Source organism: Thalassophryne amazonica, chromosome 1, assembly GCF_902500255.1.
Source record: "Thalassophryne amazonica chromosome 1, fThaAma1.1, whole genome shotgun sequence".
Taxonomy (NCBI): Eukaryota; Metazoa; Chordata; class Actinopteri; order Batrachoidiformes; family Batrachoididae; genus Thalassophryne; species Thalassophryne amazonica.
Window position 1 is genome coordinate 67090495 of NC_047103.1, and position 25998 is coordinate 67116492.

Below are 25998 nucleotides of genomic sequence, written 5' to 3' on the forward strand. Positions count from 1 at the left end.
ATTGAGGCAAGTGGTTGTAGGTCAAGCAGCAACCCTGAGTTGCGCCACCAACAGCTTGGGGGGGATCAGCAGCAGCTAAAACGGTGCTGTCCCACAGAAGGGAAAGGAGGTGATGTGACCTGAAGCCGGAGTGGGGGGGGGGGGGGTGATGGGGGGTAGGAGGGGGGTGGGGAGAGGGAATGGAGCATGCTTCAGTCCTATGAAAAACAGTTTATTGTCTTTGTGGGTTGAGATAAGAAAGAAAGGAGCCAAATAATCACCAAGGCCTGGCGACATTCCTCTGGAGGAAAAAAGTCGGGCAATTTGTCCTTCAAGCTTGATAAGCCTGCCATGTTGTGGTTTGAGCAGTGAAAAACAAATTTTACAGTTCCACTTGAACAACCAAATCCCAATTATGAATTAAGAATATTCCTAATTATGAATTAAAAATATTCCACAGCCTCCGAAATCTTTAACTTCATCTGCAAGGCACGCATCTGCTCTAAGATGTCATCCAATTTGCATCTGAGTTCAAGAGTCATTGCAGTCTGAGAATGCAATGCCTTGGCCACCTTGGTAATCATGACGGACAAGCGAGGGGCTGTGGTTCTTGATGCTGCCGTCTTGCCAATTTTCTGATAGATCAGGGCAGCACATAAGCCAGAAGGTACCAGCCCTGCTACCATAAGACCAAATATGAATAAATCCTTGACGTCCTCAACAGAGAAAGGCGCCAAGCATACAATACGCCAAGACCCCCAGGAGTCAAGAACATAGCCCGCAGGATGTGTTCCAGCTGGGCAGGTAGGCTCCCCCTGTCCTGACGTTCTTGTAGAAAAGATGGTGTCAATAGCGTTCAGAGACCAGCTGATCAATTCCATGGTTAATCCAATAATAGTCCGATAGAACCAGTATCCAATATAATTTTAGTAATTCACAGTCTGGTGAAGTAGGGACTTGAAGGTTAAAGCAGAGAGCAGAGATAAGGGAGAGTGGAGGAGATGCAACCGACCTCGTCGGAGTCCCAAGCTGAATATGCATGCTGCTTATGAAAAATCAGAGCTGCCTCAAATGCCCTGTACAGCTGTTGCCACAAGCATTCGCACACACCAGCGGCCAAAACACAGCGAGTGCACTGTGAGTGCCCATTTGACCCCTTCTCAGCAGGTGTTGGCCAAATTCCAGGTGCCACACATGAACATCCAACTCCTCTCACTGTGCACTTAGAAAAGGCAGGGCTATTCGCACTGCCAGCACGGTAGTAGAGAGCAGCTGACCACATTCAAGCTGTCTGTGAAAATTAAGTGCCACACAAGTGTGCGTTACCAAGCGACAGACATGGGTGTGACTATACCAACCCCCCCCCCCCCACACACACACACACACACACACACACACAAATGGCATGTAACAGTGTGGTGTGTGTGTCCCCCAACACAAATGGCTTGTGGAGTGTGTCACCCCCAACACACACACACACCATGACCCAACATTGTGGCTGAGTGTGATCACTGTCCAGCGCAGTGGCAGCTGGAACAGCTGACCGCTGTGTACTGCAACTGAGCTGATCACACAAGGACCGGCCAGAGTCTATGTGCGCATGGCACAGTGTGAAATTAATGAGCCGGCTGGGCAAGCTGTTGTCATTTCCACCACGTAAAATGTAGTTTACATGACAGACAGAAAGAGTGGAAATTAAATGAAATAAATAAGGGTAAAGGTGTGAACTCATTCATGTGTGATCACTTTGCACATACCCTTTGCTGTGGACATACAGCACATGTCAGATAAAAAAATAGCTGCACCTGACGGTGCACGTAAGGTGTTAAATTAGAAACAGATATCAAACAGATGCAGGACATAAAATAATAGTACATATAACAATAACTACATACATAAAATAAAAATCACAGAACAAAGGAACAGAAAGTGAACCTTTTTTCTGTGAGCTGACAAGGTCAGCAGATAAAGGTGGGCGTGTCCCTGTGACCTGCAGCTGTTCAGATATCTGTGCTTGCAAGTCACAGCTGGAGAACACCCATAGTGGCTTGTAGAATATGACCTCGTATAACTTCACTGTGAGGCGTGGACGTGAGCATGCTGTCCTCACGTGCAGATGAATTAAAACACATATAGTCTGTCAACTGACCACCGTGTCAGCGTACCGCAATGCTGGACGCCACCGCGAGGCACGTGTAACTGCGGGATTTCCCCACATTGTAATAATTAAATCACATATCACTTTTGAAAAGCGGTCACCAGTGGATCACTACGCGCTGGACATGCCATGCCAACTGATGTGTTCATGATACGAAAGCCGGCTCTTCATGAGACGAGAACCCGGCTGATGTCTTCATGAGATGAGCATGATGTAATTCATGTAAAACATAAAAGGGAGAACAGTAATCAACGTCATTTCATTACTTCCTGGTGTACGTATAGGTGGAGGCCAATCTGCACTTCATAACAGGAATTCAGCATTATAAATTGTGGTGGGTTTTTTTGTTAGTTTTTTTGTTTGTTTGTTTGTTTTGCTCCACTGCTGTGTGTGCGACTTTCCATGTGCTCGCACTGTGTTCATGCGTGTGAACACAAGCGTGCACGAAACCGTCGCCACGGTATTGTGCACGCCTGTCCGCCTGTGTGTCCCTCCCAACAGCAGGTAGAATGTTTCGCAGTCACCCATTTCGTTATTTGTTCATGGATTTTTGGCCGGTTTCTACTTCTTTCGCCCAACTTCGTGTTATGTGTGAAGGGACCCTTAACTGTACTTGATTCCAGTTCAGAAGGTTCCCGGTTCAAGGTCACCACTGCCCACTTCTCCATGTAATATGGAGTTGAGTCAGGAAGGGCATCCGGCATAAAACCTGTGCCAAATTAATATGTAGAGCCATCTTGTATGTACTGTGACATACAACTGTGAGTAAAACCACAAACAACCAAAACAAACAGAGCTCATCTTCACCTTCATTGAAGGACTTTGAGGCAGTGGTTCATGCTTTTGATCATTTTAATGTACCTGGGAATCAGCCTTTTTAAGGGCCACTGTGACAGGCCCTTAAAAGCGCAGCGTTGCGCATATGAATGATGGAGATCAGCGTAAGAGGGTCTCTTACAACCTCACATGGTCGAACGAAAATTGTCACTGAGAGAAATGATTCACTTAAGGGGCTTTCACAGTGGCGTATTCGTAGAGCTGCTCATTACAGCGTATCGTCTATGCTGTAATGAGCAGCTCTCCGCCCACTTCACGTGGAGTTTTTTCTCAGTACGTAGCAGTATGTTGAGGGCTACGTGCGTAGGATGGAAGAAATTAAACCTGTTTAATTTTCTTCGGCATACAGCACTGCATGGAGTCTTCACGCGAAAACACGCAGCGCCGTGCTACTGTCCGCTATTGTGAGCCCGCCCACGCTTCAACATGGTACTGTACACCACTTCACATCTCCCTGTTGCATCGTTTCATAAAACCACTCTCTCTCTCTCTCTCTCTCTCCAGAGAGAGAGAGAGAGAGAGAGTGGTTTTATTTTGAGGAGTCCGAGTGTCCTTAAAATAAAACCGCTCTCTCTCCTCTATCAGACTCCTTAAAATAAAATAAAATAAAAGCGCTCTCTCTCTGGCGTGCGCGCTCTCCCTCCCTCTCTCTCTCTGTGTGTGTCTAATCAGTCACTCGTAAAGTGCCAATTATGCAATTTTTGAATGAAAGGAGGGGGGAGGGGTGTTAACAGGGCCTCAAACTGTGAAGAGAGGTTGTTTACATGCTGAAACACATCCCAAGAGAGAGTCAAACTCCATTTAGGTAAAAAAGTTTGTGTTGTAACCTTTGTGTAATAGCAGACAGAAATTGCTTTGGGATGTGGCATAAAGACAAAATGCATAGACCATTTTGTATATATTGTTCAAAATGTGCATTTGAGTTTATTTTAGAATGTTTATTTTTGTACATTCTTTGTACAAGACCCCAACTTACCTTTATAAAGTGTCAAAATAGTTGTTTATTATAGTTTGCTTGTTTATTATAGTTAGTGTGTGTTTTGAATAAATATGTGTGAAAATTATTTTTCGCTTTATTTTTTCTTTTCTTATTTGTGATTGTAAACCTTATTACACTTATAAAACACTACTATGGCATATATATTCTGAAAATACAGGTTGTCCTGAAAAAAAGAGATATACCGCTTGATTGTGGGATGCAGGGTGAGCTTTTAACAGCAATAATAAAACATTTATGCCAGTCAAGTGAACTGTCCAAAAATGCCCTCGGACGCCAGAGGATTAAGTGCCTTTGTCAAAGAAGAAAGGCTTACTGACTGACTTTGTGGATGATACTATGATCTTTGTGGAATAAATGACAGCCATGATCTCGACAATTGAGAAGCTGAGTGAGGAGCTTAAAGTGTGTGGGTTTAGAATTTTCCTGGCTTGAGACTAATGCTGTGTTCACATGTTGGCTGTAAATGGCAGATGGTAAACCGAATGTTTTGTTATTTTCAAAGAGGAGTTGCCAGAAAAATTCCACCACCTGTGGCGGAATTACACTACAGCAGCTGTACACCGTGACAGCACTTGCTGTCAAAAGTTAAACATTTTCAGCTTTTGCCACTTACTGCAGTGACAAGGACAAACCAGATGTCTTATCTTTAACAAGCAGGAAGGATAGACAACAAGAGATGCATTATTTAAGTGCAGAGAGTCACCTGGTAAACATGAATAATTTGTGTCATGTACTAGGTCTGTCCGTAAAGTATAGGTCCTTTTTATTTTTTTCAAAAACTATATGGATTTCATTCATATGTTTTTACGTCAGACATGCTTGAACCCTCGTGCGCATGCGTGAGTTTTTCCACGCCTGTCGGTGACGTCATTCACCTGTGAGCACTCCTTGTGGGAGGAGTCGTCCAGCCCCTCGTCGGAATTCCTTTCTCTGAGAAGTTGCTGAGAGACTGAGAAAATTTTAACAGCTGATGAGAGATTTTGAGGTGATACTGTCGCTTTAAGGACTTTTCACGGTGCGAGACGTCGCTCAGCGCTCTCAGGCAGCATCATCAGCCTGTTTCAAGCTGAAAACCTCCACATTTCAGGCTCTGTTGATCCAGGATGTCGTGAGAGAACAGAGAAGTTTCAGAAGAAGGCGGTTTCAGCATTTTATCCGGATATTCCACTGTTAAAGGAGATTTTTTTAATGAAAGACGTGCGGGCGGATTGCAGCGTCGGCTCGCAGCCGCCGCGACGCTCCGTCACAGGAAAAACACCTCTGCTGGAAGCCTTAAGGACAAGTTGGAACATCTCCAGCTGATAAACAATTTCTCATATACTCACTCCACTGAAAGCCATCAAAAGCCAACTGGATTTTAACAAATGGTTATCAACACGGAGGTGTTTTTCCTGTGTTGCCGCGCCGCGAAAGACCCGTCCGCACGTCTTTCATTAAAAAAATCTCCTTTAACAGTGGAATATCCGGATAAAATGCTGAAACCGACTTCTTCTGAAACGTCTCTGTTCTCTCACGACGTCCTGGATCAATAGAGCCTGAAATGTGGAGGTTTTAAGCTTGAAACAGGCTGATGACGCCGCCTGAGAGCGCTGCGCGACGTCTCGCACCGTGGGAAGTCCTTAAAGCGACAGAATCACCTCAAAATCTCTCATCAGCTGTTAAAATTTTCACTGAAAACCAGCTTAATTTTTCGAACCGTGTCCACTTCGATGTGTCTCACAGGTTTAGAAAAAATTTTGATCAAACAAAGCGCCAGTCTCTCAGCAACTTCTCAGACAAAGGAATTCCGAGGAGGGGCTGGACGACTCCTCCCACAAGGAGTGCTCACAGGCGAATGACGTCACCGACAGGCGTGGAAAAACTCACGCATGCGCACGAGGGTTCAAGCATGTCTGACGTAAAAACATATGAATGAAATCCATATAGTTTTTGAAAAAAATAAAAAGGACCTATACTTTACGGACAGCCCTCGTAGAGATGAATTAATCTGTAACATCACAAAAGGTTTCAATTAAGTACATTTTTGTACGTGTCATTAGCTTTGAAAAACCTATGGCACATCACATTGTCATCTACTGTCTGCAGCAACACACAACAGGAATTCTGCTATGATGACCTGTATGACAATTTTTCTGCCGCCGACATGCACGGCTGGACTGGTTATCTGGCGTACCGGGCATATCCCGCCGGGCCCTTGCGCATTTTGGGCCCCCTCAGGTCTGTTATTAAAAATGTATATAAAAATATAAAAATAAAAATGTATATAATTATATTTTTTATTGATTGCGACGGTAAAAAATGACACATAGAGGCCCATTGGATGCTTCTCCTGAGGCACATTGGGCTAGTCCAATGAAATTCCTTGGTTCTCGAAGGCCCGCCCCTCCCTACAGTCCCCCACCTGACCCAAGTCATCACTCAAAGTTTTGGCTATTCGGTCCGAGCTCGAGTGTTGAACAGAGAGTTGTGCGCAAAATGGAGAAGCAAAAGAGTGGAGCTGAGAAGCGAAAGGAAAAAAAGAAAACAGAAATTAAAAGAAGACGCAGCAAAATGTGTCAAAATCACAGATATGTTTAAAAGCACAAGCTCGTCCTCGGGTTCGGGTAGTGGGGCCGCTGGTCTGTCATTTCAAACCACCTGTCGAGAGCACAGGTGGTGGAGAGTGAGCAGGAGGAGGAGGAGACGGAGACAGAGAGAGACGTGACCCAGCAGGGAGAGATTGAGGTTAGAATTCATCTCAACACTTGCTAGTAGTTAGCCAATGCAGTGTAGCTATTCACCGCTTCGGCATTTCGTTTCCCATTTATTGCCTGAAACTAAGACTAAGTCCTCATCCTGACTTTCTCAAATCAGTCACAAACATGTACCCATTTGACTTATTTTCATACACTTTGCCTTCTCTTGTATTGTTGCGCCAGCATATAGAACTCTTCCATTTGTCTTGAACTGTCACAAGGACGACCTGTGCTGTGTGTCTACAGTAACTGCTAGTGTGTGTTAGTTATGGCATCCCCCCCTTTCACTTTCTCAAATCCAACTAATATCTTATTTCTACTCTACTGCTTGTCGTGTGTTGTGCAACTATGATTTTATACAAAATGTATTTTTGTAATTTATTCCTTCTGTAATGGCATGCCATGTCATTATCAAGACATCTCGTATTAAGTATTAGCTGCCTCGTGGCGTGGTAGATGGATAGGTAAGAAGCCGACTAGCTGTGCTACTGTTTAGCAATCGCTGGTAGCCGTTCCAAGGTGGAGTAGCTACTGCCAGCCTGGTGAGAAGGGGCAAAAAGACATGTGATACGCTGTGGAATTGGCATAAAATATTTTTGGTTGTTATTAACATTCCATTCAGTAAGCTCACTGACAGTATCTCTCGACTGGAGCAATTGTAAGCTGAAAGTATGAAAATGTTTAACCTAGGAAATTATTACTAAGGGATTAATTTTATTCAGTAAGACTTAGAACATACAATAGCGGCCCAGATGGAGTTGTGCACAACACAGCCCTTTTCTTACTGTATCATATTTACCTCATGGCCTATGCAGCACAATTTCCCTATTGTTTCCATGTTATTCATATGACCATCTATATTTAAGGACATAATACATTAGGGAATTAGGAGTTGGAGCACCTGTGTGTGTGTGTGTGTGTGTGTGTGTGTGTGTGTGTGTGTGTGTGTGTGTGTGTGTGTGTGTGTGTGTGTGTGTGTGTGTGTGTGTGTGTGTGTGTGTGTGTGTGTGTGTGTGTGTGTGTGGTGCCTTAGCTTTGGTGTCAAATAATGCACTGACTAGATTTGGTGTCCAACTTACAGTGTTGTGTGTGTTAGTGAAATATTGCCTTTTCTTAACCCTCATAAGGTGTTTGGGTTTGTGGGACCTGTTTTCAGTTTTTGCTTAAGGAAAATGGTATGAATATATATATGTTTTTTTTCACATTGAGATTCACTGGCCAGGGCTCATATCAGGGCTCATACCAGGGCTCATAATCAGGAAAAAAAAAGTTAGTGACCTTATCCTCCTCTTTCTATCTCTCACCCTCAAAAACATACATACACAGAACTTCACATGCATTCTTCTTTAGCATATGCTTCCAGACATCATATATAGGCCTATATATATATATATATATATATATATATATATATATATATATAACGGCGCTGGGCCCTCAGGTGATCAAAAAGTGCCCGGGCCCTTTTCAGATGCCAGTCCAGCCCTGCCGACATGTGAATGCAGCACCGGACTGAGGGTTTTAATTACTTCTTGAACTGAGCCATCAGAAGTGTACAGTGCATCTGGAAAGTATTCACAGCACTTCACTTTTTCCACATCTTGTTATGCTACAGCCCCCCCCCCCCCCCCCCACCACCACCACCACCACCAAAAATAAATAAATTCTACTCACAACACAGAACAACATGATTTTTTTTTCACATGTACATAAGTATAAACACCCTTTGCTCAATACTTTGTTGATGCACCTTTGGCAGCAATTACAGCCTCAAGTCATCTTGAATATGATGCCACAAGCTTGGTGCACCTATCCTTGGTCAGTTTTGCCCATTCCTCTTAGCAGCACCTCTCAAGCTCCATCAGGTTGGATGGGGAACGTCGGCTCACAGTCATTTTCAGATCTCTCCAGAGATGTTCAATCAGATTCAGGTCTGGGCTCTGACTGAAACACTCAAGGACATTCACAGATTTGTCCTGAAGCCACTCCTTTGATATCTTGGCTGTGTACTTAGGGTCAATGTACTGCTGAAAGATGAACCGTCATCCTGTCTGAGGTCAAGAGCTCTCTGGAGCAGGTTTTCATCCAGGATGTCTCTGTACTCTGCTGCATTCATCTTTCCCTCAATCCTGACTAGTCTCCCAGTTCCTGCCACTGAAAAACATCCCCACAGCATGATGCTGCCACCACCATTCTTCACTGTAGGGATGGTGCCTGGTTTCCTCCAAACATGATGCATTCACACCAAACAGTTCAATCTTTGTCTCATCAGACCAGAGAGTGGGCAGCATGGTGTCTTAGTGGTGTCATGGTGTCCTTTCTGTGTGGAGTTTGCATGTTTTCCCCATGTTTGTGTGGGTTCCCTCCAGGTGCTCCAGCTCCCTCCTACATCCAAAGACATGCAGGTTAGGTGAATTGGAAACTTTAAATTGTCTGTAAGTGTGCGTGCGGGTTTGACTGTTTGTCTATATGTGGCCCAGTGACAGACTGGCATCCTGTCCATGGTGTATCCTGCTTCATGCCCTATAGCTGCAGGGATATGCTCTAGCCCCCTGTGACACCCCCACCCCTGGTGATCCTTAATTGGACTAAGTGGTTGAAGATGAGTGTGTGAGAGTGGTCTGAGAATCCTTCAGATGCCTTTTGGCAAACTCCAGGTGGGTTTCCTTTTACTAAGGAGTGGCTTCCATCTGGTCACTCTACCATAGAGGCCTGATTGGTGGATTGCTGCAGAGATGGTTGTCCTTCTGGAAGGTTCTCCTCCGTCCACAGCGGAGATGACAAGTGACCATCATGTTCTTGGTCACCTCCCTGACTAAGGCACTTCTGTCCCAATTACTCTGTTTAGACGGTCAGCCAGCTCTAGGAAGAGTCCTGGTGGATCCAAACTGCTTCCATTTACAGATGATGGAGGCCACTGTGCTCACTGGGACCAGCAGAAATATTTCTGGACCTTTCCCCAGATTTGTGCTTCAAGACAATCCTGTGCCTCTACAATCCTCACCCTCTGAAGTCAATTCCTTTGACTTCATGCTTGGTTTGTGCTCTGACATGCACTACTGTGGGACCTTATATGTAGACGGGTGCGTGCCTTTCCAAATCATGTCCAATCAACTGATTTTACCTCAGGTTGACTCCAATTAAGCTGTAGAAACATCTCAAGAATGGTCAGTGGAAACAGTGCACCTGATCTCAATTTTGAGCTTTGTGGCAAAGGCTGTGAATGCTGATGTACATGTGATTTCTTAGTTGTTTTTTATATATAAATTTGCAAAAATCTAAAAAAAAACAAAAAAAAACAAAAACCTTTTTCACATTGTTAGTATGGGGTATTGTGTGTTGAAGTTTGAGGGGAAAAAAAAGAATTTCAATCCGTTTTGGCTGTAACATAACAAAATGTGGAAAAAGTGTAGCACTGTGAATACTTTCCAGATGCATACTGTCAAATTTGTTGAGAGATCAACTTCTCTTGGTAATTCATGTCTCTGGGACTTTGGTCTTAGAGATTGTGAGACTCCTGGGAAATGCTCATTAGATCATGAACTTGTTGGACAGAGGTGTTTGTGATGCAAATATCTTTGCAAGAGGACAAAGGTCCATGTTTTTAGGGTCCTGGTGCTTCCAGTCTGACTGTGTTGTGAGACTTGGACTCTAACAGTTACTTAAAGTGGGGACCGTTTTTGGTACACATGCATTGCACCTTGAGGTGATCTGTGTTCTGATTTTGTGCTGTGCTGAATTGAATTACAGTGGGTAAAATCAGTATTGAAGATTTCACAATTTTTCTCAGTAAATACCCTATTTGTCCACCTGGGTGCGCTGGGCATTCCATGAGAAATTCTGCTTGAAGTGGGGGTGGGTATTTGTACAAACTCAGCCAAATATGTTTGTCGGACCACCCATTTCTATAAAATGCCTGATTTCATCCCATTTGAGGAATATATCACTTGTCTATGTCTGGGGGTATCATTTTGTCATTTATTAAACATGTTCCTTGTCAGCTGATGTCTAGTGCAGCAAAAAAAAGTGATATGCACAGTCAGTTTTCAATATTAACCACACAAACAATAATTTACTTCACTGAAATATTTTGCACAGTGTTTCTATTAAAGCAGAAAACTCTGGCTCTCATGGAAGCTTTAATAAAGTTCCTATGTGTTTAAATTCGGGCACCTCTGCAGTTAAATAAATGGTTTGTTGTCCATGATTCCTGTTCTTTAAGATAAAAAAAAATCTATAATTTCCTGTCAGCCTCTCATTGAAAACTGTGGAACAACCAGACTGTCACTGACTGTCAACATGTGAAGTCAGTTTTCTCCATGTTTGGTCCAGAAATGCTGCATGTTGCCCACTGTGTCCCAGTGTCTCACACTCAAAACAGCAGCAGGAAAGATCCATCTGAACTCCCCTCAAAGTTTTGAACATGCACAAAACTTTCTGATGACCTTTGCGGACATCACCTGACAAGGAACTAATCTTGCTGGATGGAAATACTGTCAGACAAAAAGTAACACAAACTGGTAGTGGCTCCTTCACCATGTCACTGGGGCTTGTACAAAGCTAGCCACATTGTCACAGAATGCTTCCTCTTTCCTCTTTCAGACAAGGAAGAGGAGAAAAACATTGCAAAAACTCGTTTTTTGCTTTTTACAATATGCTGGAGATCAAGGAAGCAATTTATTTTAGGTGGGAATGTAATAAATTTAATTTAAAAAAATAATAATATAATTTCAGGTGGGAGTTTACCCAATGTTCTATCTGGCACTTTTTCATCTCTGCAGCAATAAAAAAAAGTGATGTGATGTAACGTGCCGTGACATGACGTGACGTGCATGGCCAGTTTTAAATGTTAACCACACAGACAATAATTTACTTTACTGAAACATTTTGCATAATGTTATAATAAAACAGAAAACTCTGGCTCTCATGGAAGTTTCAAAAAGTTCCTACCTGTTTAAATCCAGGCAACTCTACAGTTAAATGATTCATACCGTATGTTAGTCTGTGATTCCACCTCATTAAAATAAAAAAATTTCCCATCAGCCTCTCACTGAAAACAGTGGAACATCCAGTCTGTCGCTGTCAACACTTGAAGACAGTTAGAAAGCTGCTATGCTAATTGTCAGCACCGCATGCTTTTCAAAATAAATGTCTGAACACGGCGGTCCAGTAAAAACAAAACATTTAAACAATTAAGTTTTTGCTTAGAGTGCAACAGAAGTTCTTTTAAACTTAGAACAACACATTTTAATGTGGGCAAAATTGACAAATTAGTTTAACTGGAAAAGATAATTACAGTTATACAGCTTGTCTGCTATTTTATTTAAGAGACATTGGTTAATTACTGGAACACAATGGGTAGATATGGTATCAAGGATAAGAATGGGGAAGGGCAGATGGTAGTTGATTTTGCAAAAAGGATGGAAATGGCTGTGGTGAACACCTACTTTAAGAAAAGGGAGGAGCACAGGGTAACATATAAGAGTGGAGGAAGGTGCACACAGGTGGACTACATTCTTTATAGGAGATGCAAGCTAAAAGAATCAGAGACTGTAAGGTGGTGGCAGGAGAGAGTGTCGTTGGATAGCATAGGATGGTTGTTTGTAGGATGACTTTAGAGGTAAAGAAGAAGAAGAGAGTGAGAGCTCAACAAAGGATCAGATGGTGGAAGCTGAAGGAGGAAGAGTGTTGTGTGAAATTTAGCGAGCAGGTGAGAGAAGCACTGGTTGGAGGGGAAGCAATTTTGGAAAATGGAAAAGTACTGCAGATGTGGTGAGGGAGACAGCTAGGACAGAACTGGGTATGACATCTGGACAGTGGAAGGAAGAGAAGGAGACTTGGTGGTGGAACAAAGTGGTCCAGGAAAGCATAAGGAGAAAGAGGATGGCAAAAAAGTTTTGGGATAGTCGGAGAGATGAAGAAAGTAGACAGGAGTACAAGGAGATGCGATGTAAGGCAAAAAGAGAAGTGGCAAAAGCGAAGGAAAAGGCATATTGCGAGCTGTACAAGAAGTTGAATAGTAAGGAAGGAGAAAAGGACTTGTACCCATTGGCCAGACAAAGGGACAGAGCTGGATAGGATGTGCAGCAGGTTAGGGTGGTAAAAGATGCAAATGGTAATGTGCTGACAAGTGAGGAGTGTGTGCTGAGAAGGTGGAGGGAATATTTTGAAGAGCTGATGAATAAAGAAAATGAGTGAGAGAAAAAGCTGGATGATGTGGTGAGAGTAAGTCAGGAAGTACAAGAGATTAGTAAGGAAGAAGTGAGGGCTGCTATGAAGAGGATGAAGAGTGGAAAGGCAGTTGGTCTAGATGACATTCCAGTGGAGGCATGGAAATGTTTAGGAGAGATGGCAGTGGAGTTTCTAACCAGACTGTGTAATAAAATCTTGGAAAGTGAGAGGATGCCTGAGGAGTGGAGACGAAGTGTGCTGGTTCCTATTTTCAAGAACAAGGGTGAGGTGCAGAGCTGCAGTAACTACAGAGGCATAAAGTTGATCAGCCACAGCATGAAGTTAGGGGGAAGAGTAGTAGAAGCTAGGCTTAGAAAACAGCTGAAGATCTGTGAGCAGCAATATGGTTTCATGCTGAGAAAGAGCACTACAGATGCAATGTTTGCTCTGAGAATACTGTTGGAGAAGTACAGAGAAGGCCAGAAAGAGTTACATTGTGTGTTTGTGGACTTAGAAAAAGCTTATGATAGGGTGCCAAGTGAAGAGCTATGGTATTGTATGAGGAAGTCTGGAGTGGCAGAGAAGTATGTTAGGGTAGTGCAGGACATGTACATGAATAACGTGACAGTGGTGAGATGCGCAGTAGGAATGACAGACTCATTCAAGGTGGAGGTGGGATTACACCAAGGATCAGCTCTGAATCCTTTCTTGTTCGCAGTGGTGATGGATAGGTTGACGGATGAGATCAGACAGGAGTCCCCATGGACTATGATGTTTGCAGTGAGAGTAGAGAGCAAGTTGAGTCTAGTCTGGAGAGGTGGAGATATGCTTTGGAGAGAAGGGGAATGAAAGTCAGTAGAAGCAAGACCGAGTACGTGTGTGAATGAGAGGGAGCCCAATGGAATAGTGCAGTTACAAGGAGTAGAAGTGGTGAAAGTAGATGAGTTTAAATATTTGGGGTCAACTGTTAAAAGTAATGGAGAATGTGGTAAAGAGGTGAAGAAGAGAGTGCAGGCAGGGTGGAGTGGATGGCGAAAGGTGGCAGGAGTGATTTGTGACTGAAGAATATCTGCAAGAGTGAAGGGGAAAGCTTACAAGACAGTAGTGAGACCAGCTATGTTCTACGGTTTAGAGACGGTGGCACTAACAAAAAGACAGGAGGCAGAGCTGAAGATGTTGAGATTCTCTTTGGGAGTGATGACAATGGACAAGATTAGGAATGAACATATCAGAGGGACAGCTCAGGTGGGACGGTTTGGAGACAAAGTCAGAGAGACGAGATTGAGATGGTTTGGACATGTGCAGAGGAGGGACCCAGGGTATATAGGGAAAGGGATGCTGAGGATGGAGCCACCAGGCAGGAGGAGAAGAGGGAGGCCAAAGAGGAGGTTTATGGATGTACTGACGGAGGACATGCATGTGGTTGGTGTGACAGAGGAAGATACAGAGGACAGGGCAAGACGGAAATGATTGATCTGCCGTTGTGACCCCTAACGGGAACAGCCAAAAGTCAAAGAAGAAGAAGGTTCATTATTGGAACACTTTAATCACTTGCAGAGCAGTGATTAAAGTGCAACAGACGCACAGTAAATACTCTCACCAAAGCCTTTACAATAAATCTGCATGCATTAATTAATAAGTAATAAGCACTTTATTAATTCATACCGTAAAATTTTGTGGGTTTTTTGTTTCATTCACAGAGAGGGGCTGAAGCAAACATGTCTCATGAGGGTTTATTGTGTGTCAGTCAAAGACAGAATAATCATTCTAAATCCGCCTTACATGGGGCACCATAATAATTGTAGCAAGAAATCGCTTCACACAGGGAACCACAATAATTGTAGCATATTAAAATCATTTCACACAGGGCACCATAACAGTTGTAGCATATTGAAATCACATCACAAGGGGCACCACAAACATGTAACAAATATGTTAAAACAATATTTAATTAAATATGGAAATTAATTAAATACCTTGAAAGGGGCACCACCTGCATACCGCAGGAACCTGATCATGTTATGATCGATATTACGTAAACCCCTTTCACACCGGGCCAAAGTAGAGTTGCATAATGCGACATACTGACTACACTGAGCTTATGAAGCCCTACACCGGGTTTATGCAGCCCTACATGGTAAAGTGCTAAGAGATGCAAAGGGGTTTGCAAAATGGATGCAAAAAATTAAACGTGTTTAAAAAATTTAACGTGTTTAATTTTTTGCGACTTTCAGTGTAGAGCACCAGATGCAGTGTTCCATGCAAGTCTACACTGTACATCATGTCTCAGCAATTGTACACAACCCTACACCAGGATGAAAAATCCTTTTAGGTTTTTTTTATCCGTACATACCTACATTGCCAGATTTTATTCATCCAACTGGACATTGCTGGCAGTGAAGCTTCAAAACCACAGAAGAAGAAGAGGCAGGCCAAGCTTCCACATGCACTAAATGCTCACGGACAGATCACCAGTGAGAGGACATGTCCACATCCATGACCACTCCTCATGGATGGATTGCCAGCAAGAGGACATGTCCACACCCACTATAACTCCTCACGGACAGATTGCACATGATTGCAGCTGCAGCTCCACTTTCACCTTCTCGAATTCTCTCACGATTGTGGCACGTTAAATGAAGTCCATTAACTCCTGCGCACAGACGGATCGCCAGAGAGAGGACATGTCCATGTCCACTAACTGCTCAAAGACGGATCGTGAACGTGAACACCAGCTGCAGCTTTCTTTCAACTCCTCAAGTTCTCTCACGATTGGCACATTAAATAAATCCATTAACTCCTGCTCACAGAAGGATCACCAGAGAGAGGACATGTCCATGTCTACTAACTGCTCAAAGATGGATCGTGCATGTGATCACCAGCTGCAGCTTTCTTTCAACTCCTCAAGTTCTCTCACGATTGGCACATTAAATAAATCCATTAACTCCTGCTCACAGAAGGATCACCAGAGAGAGGACATGTCCATGTCTACTAACTGCTCAAAGATGGATCATGCATGTGATCACCAGCTGCAGCTTTCTTTCAACTCCTCAAGTTCTCTCACGATTGGCACATTAAATAAATCCATTAACTCCTGCTCACAGAAGGATCACCAGAGAGAGGACATGTCCATGTCTACTAACTGCTCAAAGATGGATCGTGCATGTGATCACCAGCTGCAGCTTTCTTTCAACTCCTCAAGTTCTCTCACGATTGTGGCACTTTAAATAAAATCCATTAACTCCTGGAAATAATGTATTCTGACTTTTTCCAAGGTATCAAATCTATCTGCATGTCCAGGTAGTCTGTAAAAACAGCATCATGGAGCCAAGCTTCTCTCCCCTATGTACAACTTTCTATTTTTTTCCCTGCATGGAACTTACGCAGCCATTTCTCTGTACTAGATACACAGCACAATGCAACCCTACGCAGGCCCGATGTGAAAGGGGCTTTAAATCTGAATGTCATAAGTTCCAGATACGATTGATCAAACATCTGTCTTCAACTAGACACAAGAAAAACAACTTGTGCAACATTTACGCATTCATTTACATATGTACAGGTACAAACAGACATGACTGAGATTTGGAGAATATGAATAATGATTCATAGTGTTATTACTGAGCTGATATGTTGCTGATGAAATGTGAAAAGAAAGGGAAATGAATGAACAAAGTATATAAATTTGATAAATAATTTTGATAAATCTGGTTGAAATTTAGTGAATTTTGGGTTCACAAATTATTATTATTATTATTATTATTATTATTATTAAAAAAAAAAAAATTAACAAATGAAGCCATCTTGTATCACTGACAGCAAAGATCACCTGAACACTTATCTGGGTTCATTGGGATCGGGTGTAGTGAGCAGTCCGGTCCAGTCCAGTTTCCTTGTAGGCCTTTGCTCGCCTTCTTTAATTGACCTGCATCAAGGTAAACCCAGCTGGTTTCCCAGGTGACTACAGGTGTGGATACAGCTCATTTTGCCAGGAGGACCAAACAACGGTTCTGTGGGCCCGTAGAAGTTGGTTCAGAAACCAACCCTGGATGAAGGTTTCTGTGTTTGCTGTCCAAAAAAAAACAAAACAATGCACTGGCAGCTTCCACACTTGTGGACAGTTGATTTAAAGTATTTGTAAAAATTTGGAATAAGTTCTAGGCTTGGCAAAGAAAGTTGTGGAGAAAATTAAAGTAAAAAAAAAAAAAACTTTTGGCATTGAGCAGAAAAAAAATAATTTTGAGAGTCGCAAATTCACTCTTAATTTGAAAAACTCAGCTAGGAAGTTGTCTTCAAAATGCAGAGAACTTGACTCATGCCTTAAAAGTTATTTAAAAACTGGTGCATCAACCAACGAAAGTTATGGAACAAAAAGAAACAATGAAACAAAAGCCACGAGCTAAGACTTAGAGAGTGAGGAGGAGATCTGACAAAAAAAAGCGAAAATACCTGAAGAAGAATGTTGAAGAAGAGCCGAAAAGGGGAGAAGGGAAGAGAGCATTCCTTTGCCTCATGCTCATTTTAAAGAGAGCTAAGCAATTGGTCATAAGCTGTACCCACTTGGGGAACATGTCCCGTGAGGCTTCATCATGGCGTTGCTTTGCGCCATGCGGCACTGCCGCGACGCGCGAAGCCTCCGCTCCTCTTTCCATGACAAAAACTCCTGTAACAGTGGAATGTGCCGTTCATTTCCAAACTGGACGCTGTGTTTTATCCGGGACGTCGTCTGACTAGCACAGGAATTGTGAAAAGACGTGGACATCAGCACTTTTTCTGCACATTGAGACAGACGTGCGGAGGAATTCCGCGCGTCGCGCCGGTGCTGCATGGCACAAAGCAACGCCGTGATGAAGCCTCACGGGACATGTTCTGGCATGTCCAGGCACATCCACAATTTCTCGGATAATCACTCGATGGAAAAACCACCGACAGCTGTCTGAACGCCATCTCAAAGCCGTCCTGTGAGACCAAAACGGAGGTGGTTTTGTCTCGCTCCAGTAGCGAATCCATCGTGACGCGTGAAGCGTCCGCTCGGCTTTCCATGACAAAATCTCTTGTTAAAAGTGAAATCTGACGGAAAATGGTTGATGTCCAGCTCTTGTGATAACCAGAGAAATGGCACACGATGGTCACGGATCCAGACAGCCATCCGTTTAGAAATTAAATGGTCGTTCAGCCTGTCGATGGCAGCTTCGGAGCGCGGTGCACCCCACAGCCACTGGGGGCTGTCCTTAAAGCGACAGTAACACTCCTTATTCTCTACCAAGCCCGTAACATTTTCACCGAAAGCCAGATAAATTTTTCTAATGGTTTCCAGCTGCCAGTCTCTAACAGTTTCTGAAAAAATTCTGATGGAAAAAAAGCCCAAATCATTCCGCTATTTCCTGGCAATGAAAATCCGACGAGGGGGCTGGACCACTCCTCACTCAAAGCCTGCTCACAGGCGAATGACGCAACCGACAGGCGTGGAAAAACTCACACATGCGCACGAGGGTTCAAGCTTGTCTGACGCAATCACACGTGATTCAAATCCATATGGTTTTTGAAAAAAATAATAAGGTCGGATACTTTTCTAATAGACCTCATATAAGATGACTGAGTTTCCTATCAAGCATCCTAGAAGCAGGGAAGTGTTTGACAGAAACACTTTTCAACATGACAGTTCATTAATAAGCCAACAACTAACATTTAACATGCACCAACCGTTATAACAGAAATACTCATATCATCACATGCAAATGTGTGACAGAATAAATTGGAATACAACTTTTGTTTTTGTTAACTTATAACAACAGGAACAGAAATTGCAATTTCTCTGTTTTGTTACTGAAACTATGTTTGTGTATTGAAGGGTCCATGTTTTCACAGCCTGGTCCACAAGGAGGCACTGTGGTTCCATCCCAGTGTTGGTCAGTTTTATGACCTTTGATCTTTTGTCATCTAGCTGGCTGGGATTTTAAGGTTATTGAGCTGTTATCTGCACAGCATGGTGGCTTAGCGGTTAGTACTGTTGCCTCACAGCAAGAAAGTCATGGAATTGATTCCCACATGTGGCCTTTCTGTGTGGAGTTTGCATGTTCTCCCAGTGATTGTGTGGGTACCCTCCTAGTGCTCCGGCTTCCTCCCACATCCAAAGACATGCAGGTCAGGTGGATTGGAAACTTTAAATTGTCTGTAGGTGTGCATGCAGGTGGGAATGTGTTTGTTTGTTTGTCTATATGTGGCCCTATATGTGGGCTTGCCCGGACTTGGTTCAACAAGTGTCTTTGATGCATAGGGACTGTTCGTTGAAGCTCTCCTGAGACATCATAAATCTGGCTAGAAAGTGTTTGAAAGACTGGTTACTTTGTGAGAAGGTGGGGGCTTTCTGTGCCTAACCCCTGGACAAGTGATAACACAGTACCTCAGTTTAAGACATTCTGGCCTTAGGAATGTCTTGAAAGACAGTTCTTAGTTAAAAGTTGAAAAATTAAAGCAACCTTTGATTCTGTAAAGATACGTCTGCGGCTATATCTGCTACAACATCTATGGTTTGATTTCTTTGTATGTATGCATTACTTGGGTTGTGACAGACATCTGGTGAAAATTTCATGTCAAAGCACCTTTAGAAATATATTTACTGAGAAAATGGTGACATGTTCAACATTTATTTCACCCGCTGTATCTAATCAGCCATTAATGTTGTACAGCAAGTAGCTTAGTGTGATAAGGAGTTGGGCTGTCAACATGTAGGCCTGGTTCAATACCCCATCATGTGACCTGTTTGTGTCCTTGGACAAGACATTTCATCTCCATTGCCCCAGTTTAGCCAGCTATAAATGCGTACTACTACTAGCTTTGGCTGGGAAAGCAACCTGTGTCAGACTCGAGTCCTATCCCAGGGAAGTCATAGACTCCCATCCATTCTATGCTGTGGGACCCAGGGATAAGCATGCCACCAAAGGTCCTCTGTGCTTATATAGGACTTCCTTCTTCGTCTTCTTTTTTGTTGCTGCCATGCAGTGTGGTTTGACTTTTTCAGGAAATGATGATCTACTGGAATTTTAGTACACCACCCACTCTAGGCTCTAAAGAAAATGATTGACAAAAGAAGAACCATTCAGTGAATGCTTTGCCAATAGCAGAGGTCAGAGAAGAATGGGCCAGACAGGTTGAAGCTGATAGAAAGACAACAGCAACTGAAATCACCAGGTGTTACATAAAACAGTATGCAGAAGAGCAGCTCTGAATGCACAATATGTTAAACCTTGAAGTTAATCAGCTACAGCAGCAGATCACACCGAGCATCACACTTTTCAGGTAAGGATGGGCTACGGTGGGCATGGGCTCACCAGAATGGGTCAGAGGTTTTGGGGAACAAAAACATTGTCTTGTGCCTTGATTTCTGCTTCAACATTCAGATGGTAGATTCAGAATTTGGCAGAAAAATACTGAAGCATGAATCCACGCTCCCTTGTATCAATAATTCAGGTTGGTGGTGATGGTGGGCTTTTTTAATGCTGTACTCTTTCTGATTGGGTAATCAAAGGTTGTGGAAGCACTGACTGCTTTCTTTACCTGCCTCTTATTTATCTCTCCACAGGTACCTGCGTTGTTACTACTTTGCAGTCCGCAGTCTGATCAACATCGGGGGCCTTCCAGAACCTATAACCATTTTTGAGATCAGCTTCCAGCTTATAAACTTTTTCATTGGTGTTTTTGTATTCTCCAGTTTGATTGGACAGGTAGGTTTAATTTTTAACTGCAGCTTTGTTCTTGTGGTGTGTCTGAATTGTCTTATGACACATTATGAAAAGATTTTGTTCACAAAAAATTATTATTCTTGTTTTACCTTTTTTTTCTTGTATCCGAGATGAGAGATGTCATTGGAGCAGCTACAGCGGGTGAGACGTATTTCCGGGCATCAATGGATGGCTGTGTGGACTACATGAACACTTATTCAATCCCTAGGGCAGTTCAGAACAGAATCCGGACCTGGTACAACTACACCTGGGCTGCACAGGGCATGCTGGGTGAGTCTGTAGGTGACAGACTGCAGAAGATGGCATTTGAAATTCTGGGTGATAAAATTTCATCCAATATGCTTTGAGATACTACCTCACACAAAAACACGTAATCACAATGGGGTAATTGATAGCAGAGGTTCAAAAGAAATATGAAAATACCATTGGTTGTCAACTGTCTATATAATAGAGTCTCTTCATATCAAAACAACACCAAAAATAAAACAATTCACACACTGGAGACAGCTCTTGGGCCAAAGCTTGACGATCTATGGTGCACGGGTCCAAATCACAAAGCGAAAATGTACTTGAGGTGTGTCATTCTCTCTGCTATTTACATGATGCATGCCTTTAGCACAGAGTGGGGCACAGGGTATGGGGGCTGTATTGAGTTGATTAATTGGGCAGCGCAGTCTCATTTGAGGGCGGGCGCAAAAGTGGTAAAATATGACTCATATGATGCAATTTTTCTACTTCCGGGGACAGAAACACAGCACTTTTGAGTTTTTGAGCAAATTACACGCAAACAAAGCGAAAATGCAAAGAAAAAGTGATGATGCTGAGGAAAGTGGACATGTGTTGAGGTTTGTTTATGACCCGGGGCACAAATGTGTTGAAGCGGTTGTGCAGGCGAGAGACTGCAGGTACTCTGGTTAGCTGTGTAGGCTAACACTTACAGACACAACCTCTCACATTTTCCTCGTCTTCCCTTCTCCACTGGGAACCGAAAAAAAAAAACCCTGCACTTTTCGCGACTGCTTCGGTGATTGCAGCTGAAAACAAAACGGTACACCATTTTCCCGTGTGAAGTTATGCTGTGTATATATTGCACAACTGAAGCAGCTGTCCCCATTAGTGGTCAAATCCCACAATATCACGCAGGGATCAAACAAGACTGCGCTATTCATCAATAATGGTTGTGTTTTGGGTGTAACATGAATTCAGTCAATCAAAGTATTATCTGTTACTCCCATTAGGGCCACTTCACACATAGTGCGAATATGTACAACTCAGGGTGATGCCCGTCGGAGCAGCTCGTATGAGTGAACCATGAAACACTGTGCAGATGGGCAGCGCCTGCGGAGTGTGCACAATGCCAATGCGATGGTTCATGCACATGGGAACACAGTGCCACCAGCTGCACGTTGTGGTGACTCATCACGCAGCTGCTGTGAAGCAAAAATTAAAAAAAAAAATTGTAAACACATGCTGCGACGGTTTTGTGCAGGCAGGAACACAGCAGCTTTTCACAGTAAATAAAAAAATTTAAATTACATGCCACCCACGGGAATCGAACCTGCGCCAAAAGCTGATTGCCAGTCTGAGACTTTACCACTGAGCTACAATCACTGTCCTATGAAAGCTGCAGAAAACTACCTCATATCAGGAAGGATGTGGGTGCATTTAAAAAAAAACACTGCATTTTATTGAATACCTCTTATCAAGCGGACAATACAAATATGAGCCAACTGTTCCTCTGTAGATGACCCATGGCCACAGACATACAGTCATAAAATGGCGTGAATGATGAAGCAGTTCACTGTTCTCATGTCCACATCTACTGGTCCTGTACGTCCAGCCGGACAGCGCGTGTGTTCTGCTGGACGCGCGTCTTGTGGATGCTGCGCTGCAGAACTGACACCACGTCATGTGGAACAGAGCTCACGTGGGTGGTATGACAGTCAGATTGCCTGCTGTGTGTTCTGATCTGACGGTCCGTTTCAACCTGAGAGCAGCCTGTCAATGTCTGCGCCGTGCGTGCGCTTGCTCGCTGCAGCCCATCACTACAGCGATATATGTTTTTATTTATGTCCATGTAAGGAGAGCAATCAAGATACAAGCACATCATAGTGGGCAGTTGTTAATTCTGTCTGTCCAAACACGGTAGGTGTTGTCCAGCTGGGACATCCAGATCCACAGCTTCCCACAGCTGCTTCGGTCAGCGGCCACACCCCCTGTCACTTCAGCGCACACACCAACGTGTCAGTGGGTGTGTTTACAAAGTCACACTTGTGGGAAACTTAAACAAATTTCACTGCTAGCTCGACAGTGATCATCTGCTGACTGTTGTCATGATGATAGTACGAATGGCCGCACATTTTCTAAGTGCCATGCGAGCGGTGTTAGATGTGCGTGTGTGTCAGCTGGCCAACACCTGCCGCGAGAGGGATCGATGGGCTCTCACAGCGCACACTTTGTCTTTCAGCCGCTGGTGTGTGCAAATAGTTGTAGCAACAGGTGTATGAGGTGTTGAAAGCAGCTACAATTTTACACGTTTTGCACATGATTCCTGCTTCATGCACACTTCATGCGCAAATCGATGTGTGAACGGGCCCTTAAAACTGGCATGCGATTGAATGTATTAAGATTGAGGGTATGTAAACTTTTGATCAGGGTCATTTGGGCAGTTTCTGTTGTCATTATGATTCAAAAAGAGTAAATACAATTGTTTGACAATTAATGGCTTCACCAAACCACCAACCATGCGTGAAAAAAATTTTTGTGTTATCCATATTCTCTGAAAAATTGCCAAAAAAAAACCAAAAATCCTGCTAGGGTATGTAAACTTTTGAGCACAACTGTACAAACCAAATGACAAAATAGAAGTAGTAGTACTAATAATAATAATAACAATAATCTACATAGCCAAGTGGCCTCTGTGTGCGTGCATGTGTATGGCTTCAGTCATGGAGAAACTGGGGAGAGCTGATATTTGCTGTTTGGTATGCTTATGTATTTTTGGTCAAGCATGAGCGCTGAAAAGGGAAAGCTGATAGGACTAATATTTTTGGAGAAATTAGGGATATTAGCTAATAACAGTGAACAATGGATGTTGTGCTGCAATGCACCATGGGAGTTCGGGATCTTTGGGTTGTAAATGTTTTTGTGCTTCATGTTAGTTTAACAGTGTTGGTAGTGTTATTGGTTTATTCTGTTTTTGTAGATCAATTAGTTTAGCCAGTTTAGTTGTGTCATGTTGCCGTTAGCATGAGTGAGAAGTGTAGTGCATTTGATGTCTTCCACCACAGTCTCTGTTTGTGGGTGTGTACAAAATAAGTGCATGCATGCGATTTTGAACATGAACAAATGGGACCACTCATATTTGCCAGTTGATATGCTTATGTATTTTGGGTCAAGGATAAATGCAGCCAAAACAGCACAATATTTTTGGAGAAACTACAGATATTTGCTAACAACACTGAACAATGGACATTCTGGACTCACACGTCAGTCCAGCAGGGAGCAGTAAATCATCTATATATTAAAAGTGCACGTGCGTGCATACATGATTTTATTTAGTAAGTTCAATGCAAGTACATAATATAATTATAAATGTGTTTAAAAATACATGCAAAATTTATTACGACCCTTGAAAAATGTCAGTTACTGTACCTATTTTATAAACACTACCCAATCTAGAGCCCATGGATCCCCATGGGCAATGTGCTAGTACAGCATAAGCATTGGGCCTAAATTTTTCAAGATCAAATCACTTTCTTCTTGACTAGCCATTAATCATTCCACAAAATGTTGTCCAAATTAGATCAGAATACTTTGACTTTTGTTGTTTCCACACAGACACATGGACATAAAGGATGGTAACCCTCCGTATGTGCTATTGTGTGTGGGTGTAAATATATCTGAACATGGTTTATGTGCTTTTTCCTCTTACCTCAAAAATGCTGCCCCCTACAGATGAATCAGAGCTGCTGGAAAAGATGCCTCTGGTAATGAGAACTGCCATCGCTGTAGACATCAACCTGGCGACCTTCCAGAAGATTGCTTTGTTTCAGGTGACGTACGTAGTAGTGGTCTTATTAACCACTGTTACTTGGATGAACAAAACAGCTGCAATGAAAAGCTTCAAAATATCTAAAAAGTACACCATAAATGAATAAGGATAGAATTGAAGAAACTCAGGAAGGAAGCCACCAAGACTGCTCTGAGAGAGTTACAAGCTTCAGTATTAATGCACATATTGTCTCTCCACCAATTTCTGTGTACAGATCAATAGTTTGTTACTTGAAAAGAAACTTGATTACTTGATGACACGGTTACGAAGCTGACCACAGAAGTTTGTTGGTATTAATTCAAACCATAGTCTCACTGTGCAGCATCTCATTTAACTAATGTTGCACTTTTAAAAATTTTAATTCATATATTTTAAGGTTCATTCACTGGACTTTGTGCAAAAGAATATATTTTCCACCCACACATTAGACTCTTTTATGACTCATAATCAAGCCAAGTCTGGGAGCATGCATTGGTGCTGCACAACACCAGCAAACCATCTTGGGTGCTGGGGGCAGCCACCCAGGCAGACAGCTGGGCCATCCACAGTTACCATCAAAGTGCCACAGGCAAGTGAAGCGTGCGCATCCCCTTGACCTTCTCCAGCCACTGGGGTATTCAACACTCAGGCACCTTTGCCCTGGTTCGTGTATAGAGAAACGTGCCAAATGGCCAAAATGTCTGAAGCTGAGAGTCCCTCACAATGCAAGTGATATGACTCATCTTAGTTTTGTTAAGTAACCATATGCTTGACACAAAATCATTCCAGCAGAATTCAAAGATCCCTTAGAGAGATGTGCTCCCAAAGATCAATCAATCAATCAATCAATTTTTTTTTTATATAGCGCCAAATCACAACAAACAGTTGCCCCAAGGCGCTTTATATTGTAAGGCAAGGCCATACAATAATTATGTAAAACCCCAACGGTCAAAACGACCCCCTGTGAGCAAGCACTTGGCTACAGTGGGAAGGAAAAACTCCCTTTTAACAGGAAGAAACCTCCAGCAGAACCAGGCTCAGGGAGGGGCAGTCTTCTGCTGGGAATGGTTGGGGCTGAGGGAGAGAACCAGGAAAAAGACATGCTGTGGAGGGGAGCAGAGATCGATCACTAATGATTAAATGCAGAGTGGTGCATACAGAGCAAAAAGAGAAAGAAACAGTGCATCATGGGAACCCCCCAGCAGTCTACGTCTATAGCAGCATAACTAAGGGATGGTTCAGGGTCACCCGATCCAGCCCTAACTATAAGCTTTAGCAAAAAGGAAAGTTTTAAGCCTAATCTTAAAAGTAGAGAGGGTGTCTGTCTCCCTGACCTGAATTGG

At 43.0% G+C, this 25998-nt stretch overlaps 1 protein-coding gene across 1 annotated transcript in view; it reads left to right on the forward strand.

Annotated features, from left to right (window-relative positions):
- LOC117507056 (cyclic nucleotide-gated cation channel beta-3-like) overlaps positions 1-25998 on the forward strand; it is a 105021-nt gene that overhangs the window by 33893 nt on the left and 45130 nt on the right. The window contains exons 10-12 of the mRNA XM_034166809.1: positions 20463-20604; positions 20733-20892; positions 24580-24677. Of these exons, the coding sequence (XP_034022700.1) occupies positions 20463-20604; positions 20733-20892; positions 24580-24677 (400 nt within the window). The remainder of the gene's footprint in view (positions 1-20462; positions 20605-20732; positions 20893-24579; positions 24678-25998) is intronic.